This window comes from Bos grunniens, chromosome 14, assembly GCF_055505025.1.
Source record: "Bos grunniens cultivar Pamir isolate PY7600 chromosome 14, Bosgru_T2T1.0, whole genome shotgun sequence".
NCBI classification, from domain to species: Eukaryota; Metazoa; Chordata; class Mammalia; order Artiodactyla; family Bovidae; genus Bos; species Bos grunniens.
This window is the reverse complement of record NC_141178.1, coordinates 60649940-60672415: the sequence shown is the minus strand read 5'-3', so window position 1 is coordinate 60672415 and position 22476 is coordinate 60649940. Positions and strand designations below refer to the sequence as shown.

The following is a 22476-nucleotide window of genomic DNA, read 5'->3' as shown; positions in this document are numbered from 1 at the left end:
GCTTATTTCTTGGGTCATCAAAGGAACTGGGAGTCAGCACCGCTTCTCTGCCCTAGAAGGGGCTGCATCTGCTCGCTCAGATCTCCTATGCTCCATTCCTAGGGCCCTGATGTTTCCACTGACCTGAGTCGCTAATACAGCCTGCATCTTGCAATCTCAGAACCACAAGATTTCTAAAAGTTTGTTAAAATTTCTCCTTTTCATCTCAGACTGCGGTAGTAATCTGAGTTAATCCTAGATCATTGAACTCTTCTCTACCCGGAGGACTATAAGAAGACATCTCCACGACTAGTCATACTGGTTTATTTACCCCATCAACCTCCCTCACGTAGGCAGGATCCTGAACGGTATTTCTGACCCTGCTTGTGCTCTGGCGCTCCATCCTCATCTTAATGGGAAAGCAGAAGTCCCGGAAACACCGCTTGAAGTTTTCGTCAAGGAAGGCGTAGAGAATGGGGTTCAGGCTGCTGTTGGTGTAGCCCAGGGCGATGCAGAAGTAGTAGCTGGAGAGGGCAGCCGTGCTGTGGGCGGTGCTCCCCAGGGCCTCCACGAGGATGAAAATGTGGATGGGGGTCCAGCAGACGACGAAGACCGCCACCACCACCAGCACGAGCCTGGTGATCCGCCGCAGGTTGCGGTCTTTCTCTCGGGAGCCGGAGAGGAGGCGGACGCTCTTTAACCGCAGGATCATGAGGGTGTAGCAGACAATGATAATGAGGACGGGGATGACGAAGGCAAAGACGAAGACACAGACCTTCATGAACAGGTCCCACCAGGAGTAGTCGTCATCTGGGAACTGTAGGGAGCACTCGATGACTTCCATGTCTGCAGGAGGGAACAAACCCACAAAAGGGAAATCCGTTAGCCAAGGGTTTCAAATGTGGATTTCAATTACTTTCATTACAAAGGTCCAATTATGGCGAGGTGATATTACCTGAAGCTGATCACCAAGCTAGGAATGAGGGCCGTGAGTATTAACCATCTTTTTTTTCCCACACATAGAACAATGAAGTCAGAAAGGTTACCATTCACTGGTAACAAACACACTGCTATAGAGTAAATAAAATTAGCCAGCAGTACGAATTATCTAGTTGTGGAGGCTGGTTTGATGCCGACTATTTTCAGGAGAGCTACCCTGTTAATTTACAGCAGGAGTACTTACTTGCACACCCATGTATTAACAATTCTCCCAGATCTAAGGCTCTGGCAATAAAAGCTAGTGGTGGTTTAGTCACCAAGGCGTGTTGGACTCTAGCGCCCCATGGACTGTAGCCCTCGAGGCTGTAGCCCCCACAAGACTCTCCAAGAAAGAATACTGGAGTGGATTGCCATTTCCTTCTCCTATCTGCAATAAATGATAAAATATTGCAAAACCAGCCGTTCGACTTAACAAAAAAGCCAACTTGTCAGAAAAACCTTAAGTGGTTTACAGGAAATCACTATGTAGGTCCATAAGCATGTAAACCTGAGAAGGCAATGGCACCCACTCCAGTGCTCTTGCCAAGAAAGTCCTATGGACGGAGGAGCCTGGTAGGCTGCAGTCCATGGGGTCGCTGAGGGTCGGACATGACTGAGCGACATCACTTTCACTTTTCACTTTCATGCATTGGAGAAGGAAATGGCAACACACTCCAGTGTTCTTGCCTGGAGAATCCCAGGGACGGAGGAGCCTGGTGGGCTGCCGTCTATGGGGTCGCACGGAGTCAGACACGACTGAAGTGACTTAGCAGCAAGCATGTAAACAAAATTTGTCTAAATATGACCCAGCTGCTGTGATTTAATAGAACCAGTGGTACTCATTGTGATTAAAATCATTGCTGAAACATGAGGAAACTTTTGAAGAAGAAAGAGGAGGAGGAGGAGAAAAGGAGACGAAAGGAAACAGAAGAAAGGGGAGGAGGAAGAAGAGAGTCAGTACTATCATCTTCAAGGAAATTCATGAATCAGTTTTTTACTTTTGCCAACGTTGACTATGTAACAGGGGAAACAAATATATGATTACTTAGAAAATGACTTTATTTTGCTCTGCTGTTCTTTGCTGGACAGCATTCTCTTTGGAGTGACCATAATATTAGAAAGAGCAGAGACTCAGGACAAGTACCTTTTATAATATTTTCCCAGAGGCCACCCACCCTCCCCAAGCTCTAGCCACTGAGCCCAGAGCAGGCTAAATTCTTTTTGCCCTGATTCTTCCTTACAGATAAAGAAACAATGAATGATACTAAGGTGTAGTTTTTATAATGAAAACGTGTCTTCTGACATTGGAAAATCTGCTACAAAAATAGCACAAGGATACTTTTCAAGCAGTGAAACAGCTCTATTAATCATGTTTTCTAAAACATCTTAATGTGCTCCTAATCATATATTCCTTTGTAAAACAAAATCTATCTTAGAATTTCAATTAGACATGCTTTAAAACACAAAGAATACAATCATTTCAGCCAATTAATGAAGACGACTGTTTCAGAGTCATTTTTATCAACTAAATACCAGATCAAACCTTCCAATAGTAAATGAAAACTCCCAGATTAACTTATAATTTTTGATTCCCTAAAAAGCTCTTGTCCTAAGTACTATTACTAGGAAGACTAAAAGAAACAAACAAGCATCTCTCAGTTTTTGCTTTAGTATTTATGGGAATAAGAACAGTTAAAATCACCTTTTAAAAAATTCACCACTATAATCATAGTTCAAAATGTATTTATTAAACAACTTTTTAGGATGGCACATTGCAATCTGGCTTCTTTGAAGGTTTTTTCTTTCCTGCTTAAATTCTGTGTATTCCAACAGTGTCTTTCTTGTGGTTGACTTCAGCTTGAATGTCACTTTAAAGACATTTATACAGAGTTTCCATGGTGGCTGGGTGGTAAAGAATCCACCTGCCAATACAGGAGAGACGGGTTCAGTCCTTGATTTGGGAAGATCCCACATGCTGCAGAGCAACTAAGCCTGTGCCCCACAGCTATTGAGCCTGTGCTCTAGGGCCCAGGAGCCGCAACTACTGAAGACTGCTTGCCCTAGAGCCCGTGCTCAGCAACAAAAGAAACCACCACAAAGAGAAGCCTGTGCACAGCATCTAGAGAATGGCCCCTGCTTGGCACAACTAGACAAAAGCCCACGTAGCAGTGCAGACCCAGCACAGCCAGAAATAAATACATAAGTAAATACAATTGTAAAAAACACATTTATACAGAGGCAGATCCATTTGAATAGTCCTCTTCTCTGAAATTTGTATTCTCCCGCTATACTACCCTCTGGAGAAGGAAATGGCAACCCACTCCAGTATTTTTGCCTGGAGAATCCCAGGGACAGAGGAGCCTGGTTGAGCTGCCATCAATAGGGTCGCACAGAGTCAGACTTGACTGAAGCGACTTAGCAGCAGCAGCAGACTATACTCATTGTATTTTTTTATCATTATTCAAAGACAGAAGCCAGAGAGAAACCAGACAGTAGCTCTTTGTAATAATATGTTGCCTTTCCCAGTGTTTTTCTCTCTATCCAGAATGTAAATTATCTTAGGGTAGGGACCCAGTCTGCCTTGAATAATATTCAATTCCTGCCACACAAGGAGGCAGGAACATATGGTGTTTGAGGAGAATAAATTGTTAAATAAACAAATGAATACCACATGGAAATCCTTGAAAATATGGACTCAGTGCAGTAGTCATTATGGAAGAGTAATTTGATAAGATAATCAAGGCAACATAAGGGCTGATGTTTAATTTGGGGACATCTTTTAGCTCTGAGAATCAGCTTTCTCTTGCATGTAGTAGGAACTCAAAAATGTTTAATGATTTAAATCACTTAAGTAGTGATTTAGTAACTGAATGATACATCCAACATTGGAATACCCAAATATACAAAGTATATATACACAGAATTAAAGGGAGACATAGATCGAAATACAGTAATTGTAGGGGGATACAATATCACTCTTTCAACAAGGGGCAAATAATCCAGATAGAAAATCAATACAGAAATGCCAGATTTGAAAAAATTAAAAATGAACTTAACAGACATACACAAAACATTTCACTCAAGAGCAGCAGAAGACAAATTCTTCTTGAGTGTGCATGAAATAGTCTACAGTACATATATGTATATATACATATATGTATATACACACACATCATATGTTAGGACATGGAACAAGTCTTAACAAATTAAGAAGATCAAAATCATATCAAGTATTTTTTCTGACCACATGAAAATAGATACCAATGACAGGAAACAAATGGAAAATTCACAAATATGTAGAAATTTAACAACACAGTCTTAAAAACCTAGGAGTGGAAACAGAAATCAAAAGGGAAATAAAAAATTGCTTGAGATGAATGAAAAAGAAATACAATACACCAAAACTGATGGGATGTAGCAAAAGCAGTTCTCAGAGAGAATTTTATAATGATAAATAGCTACATGAAGAAAAAAGTAAGATCTCAAATAAAGAACCTAACTGTACACATTAAGGAACTAGAAAAAGAACAAACTAAGCCCAAAGTTAGTAGAAGGAAAGAAATGAGAAAGAATGAATCAGAAATAATAAACAGAGACTAGGAAAACAATAGAAAAACAGCTTTTTTAAAAAAAAATAAAAATAACAAAACCTCAGCTACACTAAGAAGAAAGAAGACTCAAATAAGTAAAATTATTAATATAAATGAAAGAGGAGACATTACAACCGATAACACAGAAATACAAAGGATCATAAAAGGTGACACTAAACAATTATATGCCAAGAAATTGAACAATTCAGAAGAAACAGATAAACTTCTAGAAACATACAGCCTACCAGACTGAATCTGAAGACACAGACATTGGTCTGATTAGACCAATAACAGATACAGAGATTGGGGCTAAAGAAAAGCCTCCTTACGAGAAAAGTCAAGTGCCAGATGGATGCATCCAAGCATTTAAGATGCATGGGTTGAGACTTCCTGTCCAGGTGGCTGTGTTCTAATGCACTGACACCTGGCTCCTTTCAGCAAGTTTTCTCCACAACCGTGACTCTGTGAATCACCAGTGCCAGTCAGCTCTGCCTCAAGGGCATGGAGATGACCTAAAGGACTCCTTGGTCTGCCAGGATCTGGACACGCATGTGATGCAGCACACCACAGTGAGCAGGCTAGCGGGCCTGGAGACACTCTCTCATCACATAATACAAGTGTGCTTTACAAAATAAAAGACACACAGAAAGGATGGAGCCTTTCTACAAGACTAGTTTTCACTTCTTCCTCCTCTATTTACTGCACAAACTAATCCCCTGGTGACACTGGTGCGTCTTTTCTTCCATCATATCTGCACACGTTCATCTACAGCAACTCCTTCCAGGAAAACCTGCATCTATCTTTATTTCCTTTAAAAAACCTAATTGAAACCCAATTCCTCGAGAATGTCATTTTCTGACAACAATTACAGGAGTAGTGGTTATGTCAACAGGTATAATGTGAAATGTAAAAATCAATTCTTTATTTGCCCTGGGAAAAACAATCTCTCTTCTTTTATTATTAATCCCAGTCTTCTCATGTTCATGGAGCATCTCCTTTTGAACCTAAGTTATTACACACCAACCCCTAAGGCTCAGAAGACTTTCCTGCAATTTTATTTCATGTGTTGTGTGCATGAAGAAGCAAAATCCTATGTGTAATTGTTGTTGCTGTTGTTCAGTTGCTAAGTTGTGCTCGACTCTCTGCAACCCCATGGACTGCAGCACACCTCTGTCCTCCACTGTCCTCCACTGTCTCCCAGAGTTTGCTCAAATTCATATCCATTAATCATATTAATGTAATTAATACTAAATAGTAATTAAATTAATCATATTGTGATGTAATTAGTGTAATTAATCATATTTTAAAGTTCTTCTCTAATAAAGCTTGGCATTTCTTAAAATTTATCAAGTATTATAGCTTAACATCTGTGGTATTTACACTGTAACTTCATTTTAAAAGAAAAAAGATTATGCTTCATTTGAAAATGTGTACCATGCAGGAGAAGCTATGGTTTTAGCACCTGCCTTTCCACTATGACCTGGAAAGTCTCTGCTTATCTGTACTCACAGGTATCATGAACCTCTCTCATAACCTGGAGCATTTAGACACCTGCTAAGGCAATAAATAGCTCCCCTCACCCCAGTGAATTTATATTAAAACAAAGATATTTTCATAGCTTTATCTTTCATTATTAAAGCTAAATTCCTAGAGCAGAAGTTCTTGCCTTGGCTATAGGTCAGAGTCATCTGGGGAAATCTTAAAACTCTTGACACCCAGACTGTGCCTCGGATCAATTAAACTGAACCCTCCAGAGAGGGACCCAGGCAGCAGAGTTTTTCTAAAGGTGAACTTCCAAGTGATTCTAACATGCATCCCAGAGTCAGAAGCACTGTCCTGGAAATACAGAGAAAACATCAAGTCCTGTTTGCATGGGGTGAAAAGCAATGAGTCCAAAGTTTGATGGCTTCGTTCATCTGTACTATCATCCATTGTGAACCTGATTTTGACTGACTTACCTTCAGAAGAAAGCTTCCCTGAGGGCTCAATGGTAAAGAACCCGTCTTCCAATGCAGGAGACATGGATTTGATTCCTGGGTTGGGAAGATCCCCTGCAGAAAGAAATAGCAACCCACTCCAGTATTCTTGCCTGGAGAATTCCATGGACAGAGGAGCCTGACACGCTGCAGTCCATGGGGTTGCAAAAGAGCCGAACACGACTTAGTGATTAAACAACAACCACCAACAAATAAAGTTGCCATGGAAATTAACCCCTTAGGAAAAAGAGTGAAGAGGCAGCCTATGACTTTAATGACTTAGGACCCTTTTTAGGGAGGAAAAAGAAGAGCGAAGTATATTTTAGAATTGCCAGGATGCGACAAAATTGTATTTTAAAAATCCACATGCCTGTGGTTCCTTACTTTGTCCTCACCCCTCCAGGTTCCATAAGCACTTTCTAAGTAGGGGATAGGATGGTGTCTGTGTTCTGGCCACGCCATCATCCCATCTTGTGTTAGACAAAGGAAGGAATGCAAATTGTTTTCTTTCTCATTTTCCATGAATTTAGGCATTATATTTCTGTTGGCTTTTGGCTTTTCTTCTGTACATAAGTCCTACTCACTCCCAAATTAAGAGTTTGTATAACTAGAAGCTACATTCTAAAAATGAAATAATGTAGCTGAATCACTTTTATGTACACCTGAAACTATACCACACTTCAATAATTTTTCAATAAATCAGCTATACTCCAATGATTTTTTTATTTTATGAACAAGGACAAAATAAATCACAGAGTTTTTTTTTTGTTTTTTTTTTTATGGAAACAGCCACCCTTACCTTCCCTAACTTTGGTTCCTCCAAGGACTATGGCAGAGATGCCAACAGATGAAGACAGGATCCAGATACAGATGTTGATGATCTTCGCCTTCAGGGGTGTGCGGAAGTCAAGAGCCTTGACGGGGTGGCACACGGCGATGTAACGGTCCACACTCATCATGGTCAAGGTGAAGATGCTGGTGAACATGTTGTAGTAGTCGATGGAGATGACCACCTTGCACAGCACATCCCCAAAGGGCCAGGAGTTCATCAAATAGACCGTGCTCTGGAAGGGCATAGTTGTGGTCACCAGTGCATCTGCCAAAGCCAGGTTGAAGATATAGATGTTGGTTGCTGTCTTCATCTTTGTGTATCTAAGAGACAAGAAACAAGATCATTTCTTTCCATCTTCATGCCATACTCACGAGGTAAATGTTTCTCTCGATTACTGAATGTTTCATCCACTTATTCTTTATGTATTTATCATGCAGACATTGGGGGTAGTAGAAAAATGGGCAAATATTTCCAATTTTATTTAGCTTTTATTCTAGTGCTTTGTTCCAAAATCTATTTAATTGTAAAAGGGTAAAAAAATGAGTTGGATAATCACTGACTCAACTGACATGCGTGTGCGCAAACTCCGGGAGATAGTGAAGGACAGGGAAGCTTGGTATACTGCAGTCCATGGGGTCTCAAAGAATCGGACATGACTTAGGGACTGAACAACAGCACAAGAAACAAGTAGGCTTCCCTCGTGGCTCAGTGGTAAAGAATCTGCCTGCCAGTCCAGGAGATGCAAGTTCAATCCCTGGGTCAGGAAGAACCCCTGGGGGAGGAAATGGCAACCCACTCCACTATTCTTGCCTGTGAAATCCCATGGACACAAGAGGCTACAGTCCTTGGGGTCACAAAGAGTTGGAAATGACTTAGCAACTAAAAACAACAAAACAAAAGAAACGAGAATAGATAGACAAGTGGATAAATATACATATAGATCTTGTCAACAAACTTGTGTGTCATATAGGTCTTTATTTTGTGACTAACATTGTAATCCTACACAAGATTGCTTGGCTTTCATTATTTTTTAATGCTTTTTTTTTTCCACTGTGTAAAACAAAGATAAAACATACCCAACTTTTCCTTAAGATTACTTTGAGAAATCAATCATTGTAATTATGTCTTTTGAAAATCTAAATGGTTTTTTATTTTTAAAATAATTCCATTTCAATGACTACAACACAACCAAGTGTAGATTTTTTTAACCAGTGACCTACAGCTTTTAATTTTAAATGTGTTATGTAAAAAAAAAACAAACAAACAGGCTGAGTTCTCTTATACACAGTATAGCATGAAACATAATCTGGTATGGTATGTGAGAAATAAATATGTTCCTTTCACTTTCATCTTGAGAGGTTTATGAAGCACACAATTTGTTTCATCTTCCAACTGAGGGAACAGAAAATTTCAAAATAAGTCAGAAAGATTGCCTTTAAGCCCAAATTACTTCTTTCCATTTTCACATGAAGTTTAGAACAATTGCCTCTTCTATTAAAACTGAATTAATAAGATTGTTCTACTTACAGAATGCTTCCCCAGGGATCTATAGGGCAGGAAATGTTCCAGACTACCTCAGCAGGTTTTCTGAGGGCAGATGCTAAGATATGGTGAGGAAATCCATAGGGAAATGATTTTCTACACACCTCAGGGTTGTGGACCTAATCACAATTAATTCAACCACGTCCCATGTATCTTCAAGGAGCCAGACTTTTTTCCATATTAGGGCCCTGAGTTTAACTGAAGGTTATTTGTAAGGAGCTGATTACAGAAAATGACTTCTGCTTGGGCTATAAAGTATTATCAAGTGGTATCTGTGGATCACTGTGTCTGTGCTGTCTTTTTTTTTTTTTAGTGCCTGAGTAATATTCCATTGTGTATATAAACCAAGTCTTCTTTATCCATTCATCTGTCAGTGGACATTTAGGTTGCTTCTATGTCTTGGCTATTATAAATAGTGCTACTAAGAACACTGAGGTACATGCATCTCTTCAAATTAGAGTTTTCTCCAGATATCTGCCCAGGAGTGAGATTGCACGACCACATGGCAGCTCTAATTTTTAAGGAAACTCTATACGATTATTCACAGTGGCTACACCCATTCACAGTCCTATGAGTGGTGTAGGAGGGTGTGTTTGTCACTCAGTCCTGTCTGACTCTTTGCGACCCCATGGACTGTAGCCCACCAGGCTCCTCTGTCCATGGGATTCTCCAGGCAGAACACTGGAGCAGGATGCCATTCCCTTCTCCACGTGATCTTCCCAACCCAGGGATTGAACCCAGGTCTCCTGCATGGCAGGCAGATTCTTTACCATGTGAGCACTAGGGAACATTATCTGTTCAAATACTGTCTTCTTAAAAATATGGTTTTATGTTTGAAAAATGCATCTTACAACCCAGCCTCTTACTCTTTCAATCCCTAATACCAGCAAAGACTTGAGCCAGCAACACCTGTGACTTCTGCTCTCAGGTTTTGTAACATGATATTCTCCTCTATCTTTACAAAGTTAGACTGATGTTCTCTGCCTTACACATTTAGGTGGACCTGGGTTCTAGTCCTTAGTTTTCCCTCCAACTGACAGACTTTGGAGAGGTCACTAAAAACCCTGAGTTTCAGTTTCCCCACCCTGGAATGGGAAACTTAACACTTATCTCAGAGTGGTCCTGAGATAACCAAGGGAAGGCACCTGATCTGGATTTTGTCTGGAATTTATCGCATGCTTCCAGCTCCTCTCCCTGCTCTAATATGGGTGGAAGCTACCAGTTACCAGAGGAAGCAGAAGGGAACACAGTTTGTAGTTAACACCTCTGGTCGTATTTACCCATTTCAGCTTGAATAGGAAAGATAAAAGTAAAAATAAAGCCTGCAACCTTACGTACTAGCACACCATGAATAGAAAGACACATGAGTTACAATAAAATAGCATATGTGTCTTTCAGGTAGTCAAAAAATACTGGATGATAACTTGCCCTGAGATTTTCAAAAATATTTTTATTAGATGTGTGAAATTGCTTAAGCCTTGAACTTTCAAAGAGTTCAAACCCTGTCATCAGATCTCAGAATGAGACAGATGACTACCTGCAACAAACATGTCTATAAATGACATTGATCGCAATTAAACTAATTGCAGTAGAAGTTGGTGCTCCCCAAGAAACAATCTCTCCCCATACACTTCCTGGAGGGGCTCTCTGTTACAGCCCGAGGGCCAAAGGTGTCTGCCAGGGACGGAGGGAGATGCTGGCAGCCCCTGCTGTGGAGACCCCTGCATCTGCTGACATCCGATGTCTGAGCATGAGGTGGATCATGCTCATGACACTAATCGTAATAACCGTTTATCTCCAAACACTCCCTATGTCACACTGTGCTGTGCGCTCCACATGCCGTATCCCACTCAGTCCTCACAGTGACTCTACGTGGTGGGTACCAGCATCTTCACTCTAGAAACGAGGCACTGAGAACCGCAGGAGGTTGTAAATGTCTCAAGAGTCGCATGGTTAGAAGAGGCATTGCAGGAACTCAGACCCAGGGATTTGAGCTCATGCCCACATTCTTGCATCTCTGCAGCACTTCATAACTTACAAAGCCCACCCAGTGTTTTGACTTCTACATATCCTATTTGATTTTCACAACAACTGCTCTTTGAGTTTCCCAGGGCATGTATGCCTTTTCCCTAATATGGCTGAAGAAAGTAGACTCAGGAGAGTAAATTGATTTTTCTAGTGTCAGAGAGGGAAGGGCCCTGTGGGAGGACAAGGAGGGAGCAGCAGGTCTCAGCCCCCACTCCAGGGCTCTGGAAGACACGTGCTTACAAGCCTACAACCCTGAAAAGGAGAACTCAACAGGTACAAGTATTAACAACAAATAGACTATGAGTACAAGGAATATATATTAAGTCTTTTATGTGCTCCACTGGACTGGATCCAGTCAACACAGGATTTTAAGACCTTCCCCCACCTCAAAGACAACCTGGTTGAGCCCCTGGGTATGGGTATTGTTTGCGTTGAACCAGAACAGAACAGCATGTGTTATTTCAATTATTATCTGTCTGCTGGCGGAAATAAACGAGTAAGCTTTCTCACCACAATCAGATAGGAAATCACTTTCCATTTCATCCATGCTGCCTGACAAAGACTCACAAGTCTTTCAAGTAAAATGGCACTGTGTGAGTGGGAATTCTTGGCTTGTGTGGAGCAGCTGGGGGTGGGCTGGCAGCGGGCGGCTGCACTTTTTGGCATACACGCTGCAGGAGCGTGTGGCATTAAGAGAGCAAAGTGTGTAGGCTGTACCCGCCAAACTTGCCAGTGTCACAAACCTGGTAACAACGGTGGGATGCAGGAAGCAGGCCAGCGAAAGGATCAGGAGGGAGCCCAGGGTGCCAGCCATGAGGAAGTCAGCGCAGGGCAAGGTCATGGATGGTGTCCCCGGGAGCTTAGAATCTCCCCATCACACATAAACTCAAGATCTTGAGTCCTTGTCAGAGAGATTTGTTGAGTGGCTTCTTAACTGGCAGCCATACATGCTGGTGTGATATCAAGGGGAACAAAGGAATCTGTGGAGCTCTCAGGAACCAATGTCACCACGTAGAGATTCTAGGACAGCAAGGCTCTCGCAGGAGAAACTGACTCAGAACCTATCACCAGGCAGAGATTCTAGGAGAGCATGGCTGTCGAGGGAGGAACTGACCCTGTGACACTGCAGGCTCATGGCTTCCTGTCCTGCCCTGCACCTGCCCGGTGCAGACAATCCAAGCAGAGACTTTACTCTTGGAGCATTACTATCCCTTACTATTGAGGTGTGCTGCCCCAGTGTTTTTCCTTAACTTTATGAGGCTTTTTAAATCAGGAGCTGCTTTTTAGCTTTGGTGCAGCATAATAAACCCTTAATCTTGATGGCTAATCACCATATATCTTTAAACACAGACACATTCTTGGTTTTGTGGATTTTGGTATTTTGTGGCTCATCCCTGCCCTCGTCTGCCAGGCTGACATCCTCTCTACTCTTCAGCTGGCTCATGCTCCCTCCCCAGCCACATCTTCTTATCATTTCAACACCAAGTCTTAGCTCCTACTCCATACACAGCAGCATCCTGGACACTGAAGTGACTGAAAAACAAGTTGACACAGATTCTGCCCCCAGGATCTTCTAAATTAATTGAGTCAAGATTGTAACACAAATCAGAAGAATAGACTACCTGATGGGAAGAACCGACTCACTGGAAAAGACACTGACGCTGGGAAAGATTGAGGGCAGGAGGAGAATGTAATCTCTAATAAGTAAAGGAATTGAGGGCCATATTCCAAAGTTTCTTAAGGAGTCAGAAACTGTACCAGAGAAATGACAGGATACTCGGAATTCCGTTCCTTCCAGCAGCTAAAGATTGAGAGACATTCTGGTAAGTGTGGTTAACTGCACCTTGTGAGGGCAGGAAGCATCTGACATGAGGAGGCAGAGCCGGAGCCAGAAGGGAATATCAACACAAAACACAGCATGTGACCCCTCGGTAGACAAAGGCCATCACGCAGGTTATGGTGTTTCAGCTTGTCTATGAGCAAAGCCCGTGGCTTTCAGGAGAGGGAACTCAGTGAAGAGGAAGTGAGTGATCTCCTCAAATTCGAGAGACCATGGGAAAAGTAAAATGTGAGCCTTCTGAGTAGACACAGAATCTCGGCTTCAACATCACAAAATAGCAAACATCCTACTGGCCAATTATCTGAAGAGAATCCTTTAATACAGCAAATACCTATTGGCCAACAGAAAGCACCTGAACAAACGCTGATCTGATGAAAACATCAGTGTGACCTGCCCCACGGGCAGCTGGCCGCCACCCCACAAGCCGGGGCTGGACCAAGAGACGCAAGGCCTGAACAGCAAACTCAGGAAGGGGAGGCTTTGCAGGCCCAGGGAAGAGACACCCCTCTTTAACCAGTGGTGGGGGAACAGCACAGTGAGAGTGGGCTTCAGCATGTTTTCTCCGTATGACGTATTCATCCCCCTGGGCATGTTGTCCAGATACACAGCATTCTAGATTTTATGTTTAAAACAACCAGACACTGGGGACTTCCCTGGTGGTCCAGTAGTTAAGACTCTGTGCTTCCAATGCAGGGGACACGGGTTCAATCCCTGGACAGGGAACCAAGATCCCACATGCCATGTGACCTGGCTAAATAAATAAACAAAATTTGAAAAAGTAAAATAAAATAGCCAGATGTGACAGCTGTATCGATGCAAATTCTCAGGGAAACTTTTTTAAAAAAATATAAGTTTGCTTCATTAAATTATCCAGATATTTCCAGTTCATCTCAATGAATTGGCTAAACATCCTTTTAGATTGTTTACTACTGAAATTATGGTTCTTCACTAAAGGGCAGTAGCTTGTGATTTTAAAAAAAAAGGGAATTTGAGCTGCTGTTTCTCCAATGATCTGACTTTGAAATAGCCTCAACTGATAGTATTCTAAAGGTGTCGTATTCACGTAGATATCAGGCCCTTGACACTGTACCACAGGCTGAGCAAAAGCTCTGAGGAGAACAGAGGAGGGGGCAGGGTGTACCCCAGCCCCAACTCCTGGGACTGCCAGTACCAGGCTGGCCGTGAGGTGCAGTCAGAAGGCAGACAGACACCTCCTCAGGCCCTGGTGGGCTGTCCTTGAGGGTGCTGTGGGGCAGGGGAGGAAGCAGTGCTGAAGCAGTGCTTTCACTGCCTTAGCCCGGGCCCCAGGAAGTGCTCCCCTTCCTGGAGTCACAGCCCTGTTCCCCAGGAGGTACTGTCCAGAGTGTCCAGCAGTGCACACAGGGTGAGAGTTTATCACGAAGGATGCAGGAACCCACTCCAGTATTCTTGCCTGCGAAAGCCCATGGACAGAGGAGCCTGGTAGACTCCAGTCCATGGGGTCTCAAAGAGTTGGACACGACTTAGTGACTAAACAACACCAGCAGGTAGAAAACTATTACTACGAATCTCAAATGACGGATGCAGTGTTTCCTAGTGTACAACTCTCTGGATACTTAGACATATGTAGACTTCTGGAATTATTTTCCCATTTTTATACCGAAAACTGACTTAGCTAAGGTGAGCCACAGGGTGCCACCCAGAGGCGACAAGGTCACTCTCCTGCTCTGTCTTCTGTGGAAAGGAAGAGCCCCCGGCATTAGGTGGAAAGCAACACAGCAAAGCAGAGTTTAGAGTTGTGCTGTGAACTTAGAAGAATTAATATTCAACAGAATCTCGGAAAATCGCTCTGATTGTTACAGCCTATCTCTAAAGGCACGTAAGTCCAGCCATGCTTAGTCTGAAGGCTTCCCCCCTCAACTTCAGATCAATTCCTTTGGGGTATCTCAATTCATCCACATGTTTTATGTTTTTCTCATTTTTCATTTAAATGCTGACTTGCTTGGTCAGTGGAGTGAGTCAAATAAAAAGGCATAAGCCTTTTACAATATTATCCCCACTCCTAAAATCCATTCTTCTCATGTAAGTCTTCCTTATTTAAGATATAAGCCAGCATTCCAGCCAAAGAGAGAAACAAACAAAATACATTGGCTGATTTTCTGTTGAGGAATACATGAGTGTTATTCTGAAACCATCTTTTGTTAACCCGGTATTTTATAAAGCCTGTAAAACCTTCTACCTCTGAAACACAGAAGCCAAATCTTACAAAGGAAACCATCTCGCAGACATACGATTTTAGGTTTTTAGCTGAGCACAGAGGCACATCTCCCATGAAGCAGGGCAGCAACAATTGAGTGTCTCCACAGGTTAACCTAGGGAGAAGGCGATGCCAACTGCCCAGTTCTCATGAAGATGCTGCCTGCTGCCTAAAGACATCGCTGGGCAGAAAATGGATAGAAGCTGCCATTTCCCAGCGAGAAGTCAGTCCCTCCTAAAAATAACGCTAAGACGGGCGCCAAAAAAACTGTATTGGCACCACCATCCAAAAGTGATTTTAAAGACTACAACTTTGCCTGAGTCTGTTAAATCTTGGGAGCTCTGACCTGATAACCACGTTGCTTGTTTTTCTCTTTCTTTTTATTTTTTCCTGTTTTTTTTTTCCTTTCTCTTTCTTTCTTTCTCCCTCCCTCCCCTCCTTACTCCTTTCCTCCTTCCTTCCTTTTCAAGCAACTGTGCAGTCTCTGATCTCTGAAATAGCTCCATGAAGATTTGGGCTTCCGTGACCACATGTCCCACACGGAAGAAAATAATCTCATTTAGCTAATCCATGTAAACAGTGGCAGTGAAGCCAATTTTCTCTTTTAAGAGCTTGTCAAACAGTAAAATTACTTTGGGACATTTAAGATAGGCTCCTCTGAAAATAATTTCTGAAATTATCTTTCCTACGCTTGCTTTAAAGGAAATGTTGAGCACTGATTCCAAGAGAGGATCAGGATAAATTACAACATACTTATTTTTTTCTAATCAAAGCCTAAGGTAAGCCTGCAGTTGAACAGGAAGCAGTGAGTAGTTAATGACGACTACGCACCTCTGTCTTTCCTCTCACGTCTCCCTGCATGTCTTCAGGTGACATGATCTAAGTCGGCTCCCTTAACATTTAAGAGAATCTGGAATACACCCCTTACAAAGTTACCCCTTTGGGGATATTCCAACACTGCCCAGGCTGAATTACAGGGAAGCCAAAGTCTTCTACGAGCAAGACAAGGTCACCAGAAGACTGATCCCTTTATTGTGTCTTTATTGTGATAGCAAATAATTAATGAAAACTAATAAGAAAAGGCACAATTTATACGATCAAGGACCAAATAATTTTCTGCTTCCTGTAACTTTTTCTAATAATTTTTCCTTGCTTATCCTTACATTTTCTGGAGAAGGGAATGGCAATCCACTCTAGTATTCTTGCCTGGAGAATTCCATGGACAGAGGAGCCTACAAGGCCATGGGGTGGCAAAGAGTCCATGGGGTCGGAAAGAGTCAGACCCAACTGAGTGACTAACACTATCCTTACATTTAATTTAAAAAGAAACATACCTTTATAAGAGTAAAGCTTTTCTTTAAATTAAACAAACAAACAAAAATACCCTCTTCAGTATTCTTGCCTGAGAATCCCATAGACAGAGGCACCTGTCTACAGGCTACAGTTCATACAGTCAAAAAGAGTTGCACACAACGGAAGCGACTGAGCACAAAGAGATGAAATGAGGTAAAATTAAGGTAAAATGGGCTCTGATCCAACTTGACAAGTGTCCTTATAAGACGAGATCAGAAGAATGTCCACACAGAAGGATGACCACATGAGGACAGGGTGAAAAGGCAGTTATCTGCAAGCAGAGACACTCAGCAGGAATCAAACCCGCCAGGACCTTGATCTTGGACTTCCAGCCTCTAGAACTGCAAGCAGAGAACACAATTGTGTGATTTAAGCCACCCCGTCTGTGGTCCTTGTTATGGCAGCCTTAGCAAGGCAGATTCACTAGAAATCTGAGAAACCTACAAGACAATCCCATAGAACCATCCAGAAGGAGGGAGGGCAGATGAGTGTGAAGTAGGGATGAATAAGTGGAAGAGAGACACACAGGTTTAGGACTGTTCAGAGTTTCCCTGACAGTTATAGCCACAAGAATGGATAATACCATCAAGAGTGATGGTCAGTTTGATGAGCCATCTTGGCCAGCTTATGGTCTTCAAATACTCAAACACTCATCAAGATGCTATTCTGAAGGTGTTTTGTAGATGTGGTTAAAGTCCGTTATCAGTTGATCTTAAACAAAGGAGATGATCCTAGAGTACCTGGGTGGGCCTGGTCTAATCAGTCAAAGGGTCTTAACCACAAGGCATACAGCTTCTCTGAGAAAGAAGAGATTCCATGTTGGAAGTGTGTTCTGCCTCTCCTGACACCTATCCTCAGGGCTACAGACCTGACTGGCCACCCCCACAATCACCTAAGCCAAGTCTTTGTAGTAAACCCCTCCACACACACACATATATCCCCTACTGGTTCTGCTTTTCTGGTTGAATCCTGACTAATATGAAGAGAGTGCAAAGAAAGCTAAGAAGGCTCAGGAAAAGATGATTATTTAGGACACATCAGGAAAGAGGAGCCTGTGATGGAGACTGACAAGAAACCCATTGTGTGTGGAAGGAAGTCAAGGAGAAGGTGAGATTGGTCCAGTACGTGGAATCCCCATGGACTTTGAGGGACAGCCAGCCTGAGACATCACCTGGGACGTGAGACCTACACGTCTGAGAGACGAGCATCAGGGAGGAAACTCAAGTGCTCTGATTGAGTAACAGATGGACGACACCAAAGCGATGGGCAGGGGTTATTCCTCCAAGAGGTTTACCCAAGACAGACAGGAGGAAGAAAGGACGTTAGCTAAGGGAACATAATCTGTTAAATGGGTATGTGGAAACATACCCATGGGCTTTCCACATGGCTCCAGTGGTAAAGAATCCTCCTGCTAAAGCAGGAGACACAAGAGATGCAGGTTTGACCCCTGGGTCGGGAAGATCCCTTGGAGAAGGAAATGGCAACCCACTGCAGTATTCTTGCCTGGAGAATCCCATGGACAGAGGAGCCTGTCTGGCTACAGTCCATGGGGTCACAAGAGTTGGACACAACTTAGCAACTAAACCACCAACCACCACACAGCTTTACCAGCCTGACATATATTGCTGCTGCTGCTGCTAAGTCGCTTCAGTCATGTCCAACTCTGTGTGACCCCATAGACGGCAGCCCACCAGGCTCCCCGTCCCAGGGATTCTCCAGGCAAGAACACTGGAGAGAATTGCCATTTCCTTCTCCAATGCATGAAAGTGAAAAGGGAAAGTGAAGTCACTCAGTTGTGTCCAACTCTGTGTGACCCCATAGACTGCAGCCCACCAGGTTCCTCCATCCATGGGATTTTCCAGGCAAGAGTACATATATTAGGTGTTCATTAAATGTTAATCATTTTCACCAAGAGAGGAGACAGCCATATGTGTTGGAAGTTGTGGTTAGGCTGGGAAAAGGAATATAAGGTACCAGAGGTGGGGCTGCCTGGCAATGTCCCAGGCGTGGGCTGGGTGGGCATCATAGCATTCACTGCAGGTGACCTGCACAGGAGAGGTGAAGCGAACACGGGGTTAGGACCCTGAGGATCACCATGGGCACCCCAGGGTGTTGGTGGGACCCAAGAACATGAATCAGGGGCTGAGGTAAGACCTTCCTGAGCCAGAACCACAAACTCCTTTACCTGGAGAGAGGGAGGCTGCAGTGCTTAAATTTTAAGGTGTTCACAGTGAAAGGTTACAGAACCCTAACACTGGGCAACTGTAGTAGTTGCTACACATTAAAGGAGGAAAATCCTTGAAACATTAGATGATCTTCAGAAGATACTGGATGACATTCCAGGTGCTGAAGGAAGAGCCATTTGTAAGGCAGGTCTACAAGCAGTCAATGCTTCTTCCACAATCCTCACATCCTCCCAGGTCTGAGATGGCCATCCCAGACCTGTGCCTGCCCCACCATCCGAGCATCTGAATTCCATCTCTAGGGTGATTTCCTAGATGACTCAACCAGGACCCTTAGGCAAGTTCAATATTTTAAAATAACATCCTTTTCAAAAGTGATCCTCCATCTTTTCAAGTGACACTGTTCAGCCAAGGTCAATCACAAAAGCCACACTTGAACTCCACCCTCTGGTTCTGCTCTAAGTTCTGATGAGCACACGGCGTCTGATGCCTGGCTCCAACCTTCAGTCCTTTCTTCTCCTTTGCAAAATAAACCCAAATCCATCAAGTTTTCTTCTGAGGTTTTATTTTTCAATTCTCTGGCCCTGTATCAGTCTGAACAAATTCTAAATGCTTCTTAATGCTCTTTGCTATAGATTTAAGCCAACTATTGTTTTGATATTTGGCTTTCCAAGATGATAATAGAACTCTTCGCTCCTCATTTACTATCAAATGGAGTGGGCAGATGCATAATATTATTACATGAACTCTATAACTCTTTTTGCATTTTTAGCTGAATTTATCCCCTTTTCACAAACTTTAGTCTTGGATGTCTTTGAGATAGACATATTTAGCTTATATTTATATTTCTTTGTATTTATCTTAAAAATTCTAGTCAATCTACAGTGACTCTTTTTTCTTTCTGACATGTCTAATGCTCCCCATGGAGTTATCTTTTCACATATTTTAGGATTCTTTATTCTTTTTAATCCTAGACTGCAGGGCTATACAAGGAGTTATAGAGCAACTTAAAAAGCCCTCTCAAACTCAAAACTTCAAGTTCTCTTTCAAGTGACAGTAACGTGTATCTGTTTCACTCAAGCACCTAAGTATGATGGAGTAGGAACAGAGTGGGTTTGCTCCTGGCATCCCCTTTCTCTGTAACAATGTTTTATTGTAAAACAACAGCCTCTGTAGCAAAGATCTCCTAGAAATTTTAATTATAGTTTAGAGTACAGCTGTCTTTTCTTTTCTCTTGGTTACTATAATCTTCTCTCTAATGGAGAGTAGCCCTGCAATTACTAAGGATTTGGAAGAACAATTTGCTTGTAAAATATTACTTCTGTAGCCTGTACTCATCACTGATAGAAGTCCAGTGGAAGGCAATAAGCAATTGTGGAAAGCAAGGTCACCAAGCTAGAGACACTAATTGTAGGTGAAAAGAGCTTTATAATATGTATTTGGAGGCTTAAAAGATGGTTTTCAGTTCTGTAGCACAGATGAGGATAAAAGAGGTGACATTCCCAAGTCAGAGAGAGAGAGAAATGAAACAGGTATTTGAAAGATTCATGCTACTGCAGATTCTGTCTTTAAAGTTCATAATAAATAAACAGCATGTTTCAAAACTAAAGTCAAGATCAAAAAAAAAAAAAAAAAGTTCTTCATCCTTTCTATGCCTCTAAGTAGAGTGACTTGCATCCTTCCTTTATTCACAGGAACGTCTCATCTTCATATTCACTCTTAAATGTGCAGCTGAAAACCATGAAGTCTCCCAGGAAGGGAAATTTCTCAAAGGGTATCCAAACAATGGTAGGATTTCTGTTTTCTCTTGCTTCCTTTGTTATGAGAGGCCAAAATAGAAATCACTTCACTTTCCAGAAAATTAGCATATATGCAGATATTTAGGTATTTATTATTGGAAGCTGACTTCAATGCGCCCACAAAAGAACAATAAAAAGAAAGCTCCAGTTCCCACGGTGGGGGATAAAAAGCAAAACAATTTTTGGAAACCTCCAGCACCCATACTTTAGGAGCCAAATACTAGATGGTTTCGGTACCAAAGTGAGCAGCATTCTAAACAAATAAGATGGCATGTCAGTACTACAAGGCTCACATGTGGGTACTTAAATAGTATACTGGATTTGCTTCATAAACCATAACATCATTCTGATGAGTCACAGGAAATCCCGAATTCTCTTCAGGGCATGGGCATGAATTTTACCTAAAGAAATATTTGCAAGGGCAAAACAAAGTGCTCCAAACTGGTGCAGGCAATCAGGCAAAAGGCCAGGCAGTTGGACTAGTTTCCTTTCCAGGAGACACCGACTTTGTCCCTTGCAGGGACACCCCATGATCTCCATCCGAAGGGCCTTCTGCAGGGATTTGGGGCGCAGGGGAGGGTCACCCTTAAACCTTCAAGTCACCTCTGGTCCCTTGGATTCGTCCTGGGCGAACCTCGAGTCCCACAGCAAAACGTCTCCCAGGAAATCTCACTTCGAAGAGGCCGCCCTCTGAGCCTCTCCCGAGCCCTGACGGAATGGGGTCCCCACTACCCGGCTGGCATCCCTCCGCGCGTCCTGGTGACCAGCCCGACCCTCCCTCCGGCTGCGGCCACTGTAGCGCCGGGACCCCGCGCTCACCGGATGATCACGAACATGACCAGCGAGTTGCCCACCAAACCCACGACGAACACCACGGAGTAGACAGCCGTGATGATGACCAGGATGACCGGGGAGATGTGAGCTGGCTCCAGCAGCACGTCCTCCGAGCCCGCGCTGCCGTTACCGTCCGGCTCTGCCCAGCCCGGGAACCAGCCGCTGCCGTTGGGGGGCAGGCAGGTGCTCGGGGAGCAGGTGGGGCCCGGCTCACCGCGGAAGATCTGGACTGGGGGCTCCATGTCCGGCGGCTGCGGCAGCGGGACGAGGACAGGCGGCACCTGCGGGGGCAAGAGAACCGACTGGACCCGAGAAGCGAACTTTGGCAGCGTCCGAGCCAGCGCGCGAGCGCGGCGGTGCCGGGGCCTGGGACCCGCTGATACCCACCTCGGCCGGAAGACCCCAGGGAGGCACAGGGGCACGGACCTCTCTCTGGGTGCCACCCCGGCCAGCAGACGCGCCGCGGGTACCAGGAGGGGCGGAGAGCTCACCGTCCTTTCCCCTGGTGCCTGAAATCCCCCACCCTTTCCTAGGCACGGCTCCCGGGAGGAACTGTCCCCAGTCTGCGGCCCGGAGACCCCAGGGACAAGAGACCCCTGGAGCGCAGAGCCCTCGCTGCCAAGGACCGCGCTTCGAAATCCCAAGGCTCACCTCCGGCTCGGGAGATGAGCGCAGCGGAACAGCGATGCTGGACCGCGCGGAACCCAGCGTTCCCGAATCCCACTCGCGGGTCGCCGTGCATCCGCAGCCCCGCGCCGCTGGCTCTCAGACCCGGACCCCACGCTCTGGCCGCGGACGCCGCCCCCCAACCCCCGAGCGCGTCCCCGCCACTCCGCGCGCGGCTCCCACGACCGGCGGCAGCTGAACACGGCTGGACGCCGCGAGTGCGCGCGAGCCCCAGACATCCCTCCTCTCCCGACCCCGCCCCTGCCGCCCCGCCTACCCGGCTGCGCGCCCCCTGCCCCGCGCCCTCCGGCTCACCCGAAGCACAGCCTCCATCCATGGCCCCTGGCCTCCCCGGCGCTTGACTGTGAACCGCTGGGCGATTCAGACTTAGGGTCAAGAAGGGTGCGCCTGTCCAGTGCGAGTGGACATCAGGGTTACTCACAGTGTTTCTAGAACTGCTGCCGGCCTAGTTCTCAGAACACGTCTGCTTTTGGGTGAGGAGGAAAATGGTAATTTTATGTGAGTGACCCGTCCAAATACAGTAGCAAAATGATCCAATTAGAATAAGACCAGACCACACGGTTTTAATGGTTGATTTTGACCACCCAATGCGAAGAGCCGACTCACTGGAAAAGACTCT

General features: G+C 44.1%; 1 protein-coding gene across 2 annotated transcripts; it reads right to left on the bottom strand.

Annotated features, from left to right (window-relative positions):
- Positions 1 to 286: 286 nt before the first annotated feature.
- On the bottom strand, positions 287 to 22058 carry OPRK1 (opioid receptor kappa 1). Of its 2 annotated transcripts, XM_086335468.1 has the most exons (5): positions 21822 to 22039; positions 21156 to 21451; positions 7323 to 7675; positions 6506 to 6598; positions 287 to 825 (listed from the first exon to the last, which is right to left on the bottom strand). In XM_086335468.1, exons 2-5 carry the CDS (start codon positions 21410 to 21412, stop codon positions 293 to 295), a joined length of 1236 nt encoding a protein of 411 aa, XP_086191594.1. In that variant the 5' UTR covers positions 21413 to 21451; positions 21822 to 22039; the 3' UTR covers positions 287 to 292. The 2 variants fall into 2 exon arrangements, with proteins under 2 accessions (XP_086191594.1, XP_086191595.1); XM_086335469.1 differs by lacking the exon at positions 6506 to 6598 and having other exon boundaries at positions 21822 to 22058.
- Positions 22059 to 22476: the final 418 nt, after the last annotated feature.

What these genes read in the sequence shown, in the direction of transcription:
- OPRK1 (XM_086335468.1), bottom strand. Translation starts at nt 21,412, where the DNA reads ATGGAGCCCCCAGTCCAGATCTTCCGCGGTGAGCCGGGCCCCACCTGC. An exon ending in GTCATGTTCGTGATCATCCG is followed by an intron (nt 7,676 to 21,155) that starts GTGAGCGCGGGG and finishes CTTGTCTCTTAG; the next exon opens with ATACACAAAGATGAAGACAG. An exon ending in AGGAACCAAAGTTAGGGAAG is followed by an intron (nt 6,599 to 7,322) that starts GTAAGGGTGGCT and finishes TTCTTTCTGCAG; the next exon opens with GGGATCTTCCCAACCCAGGA.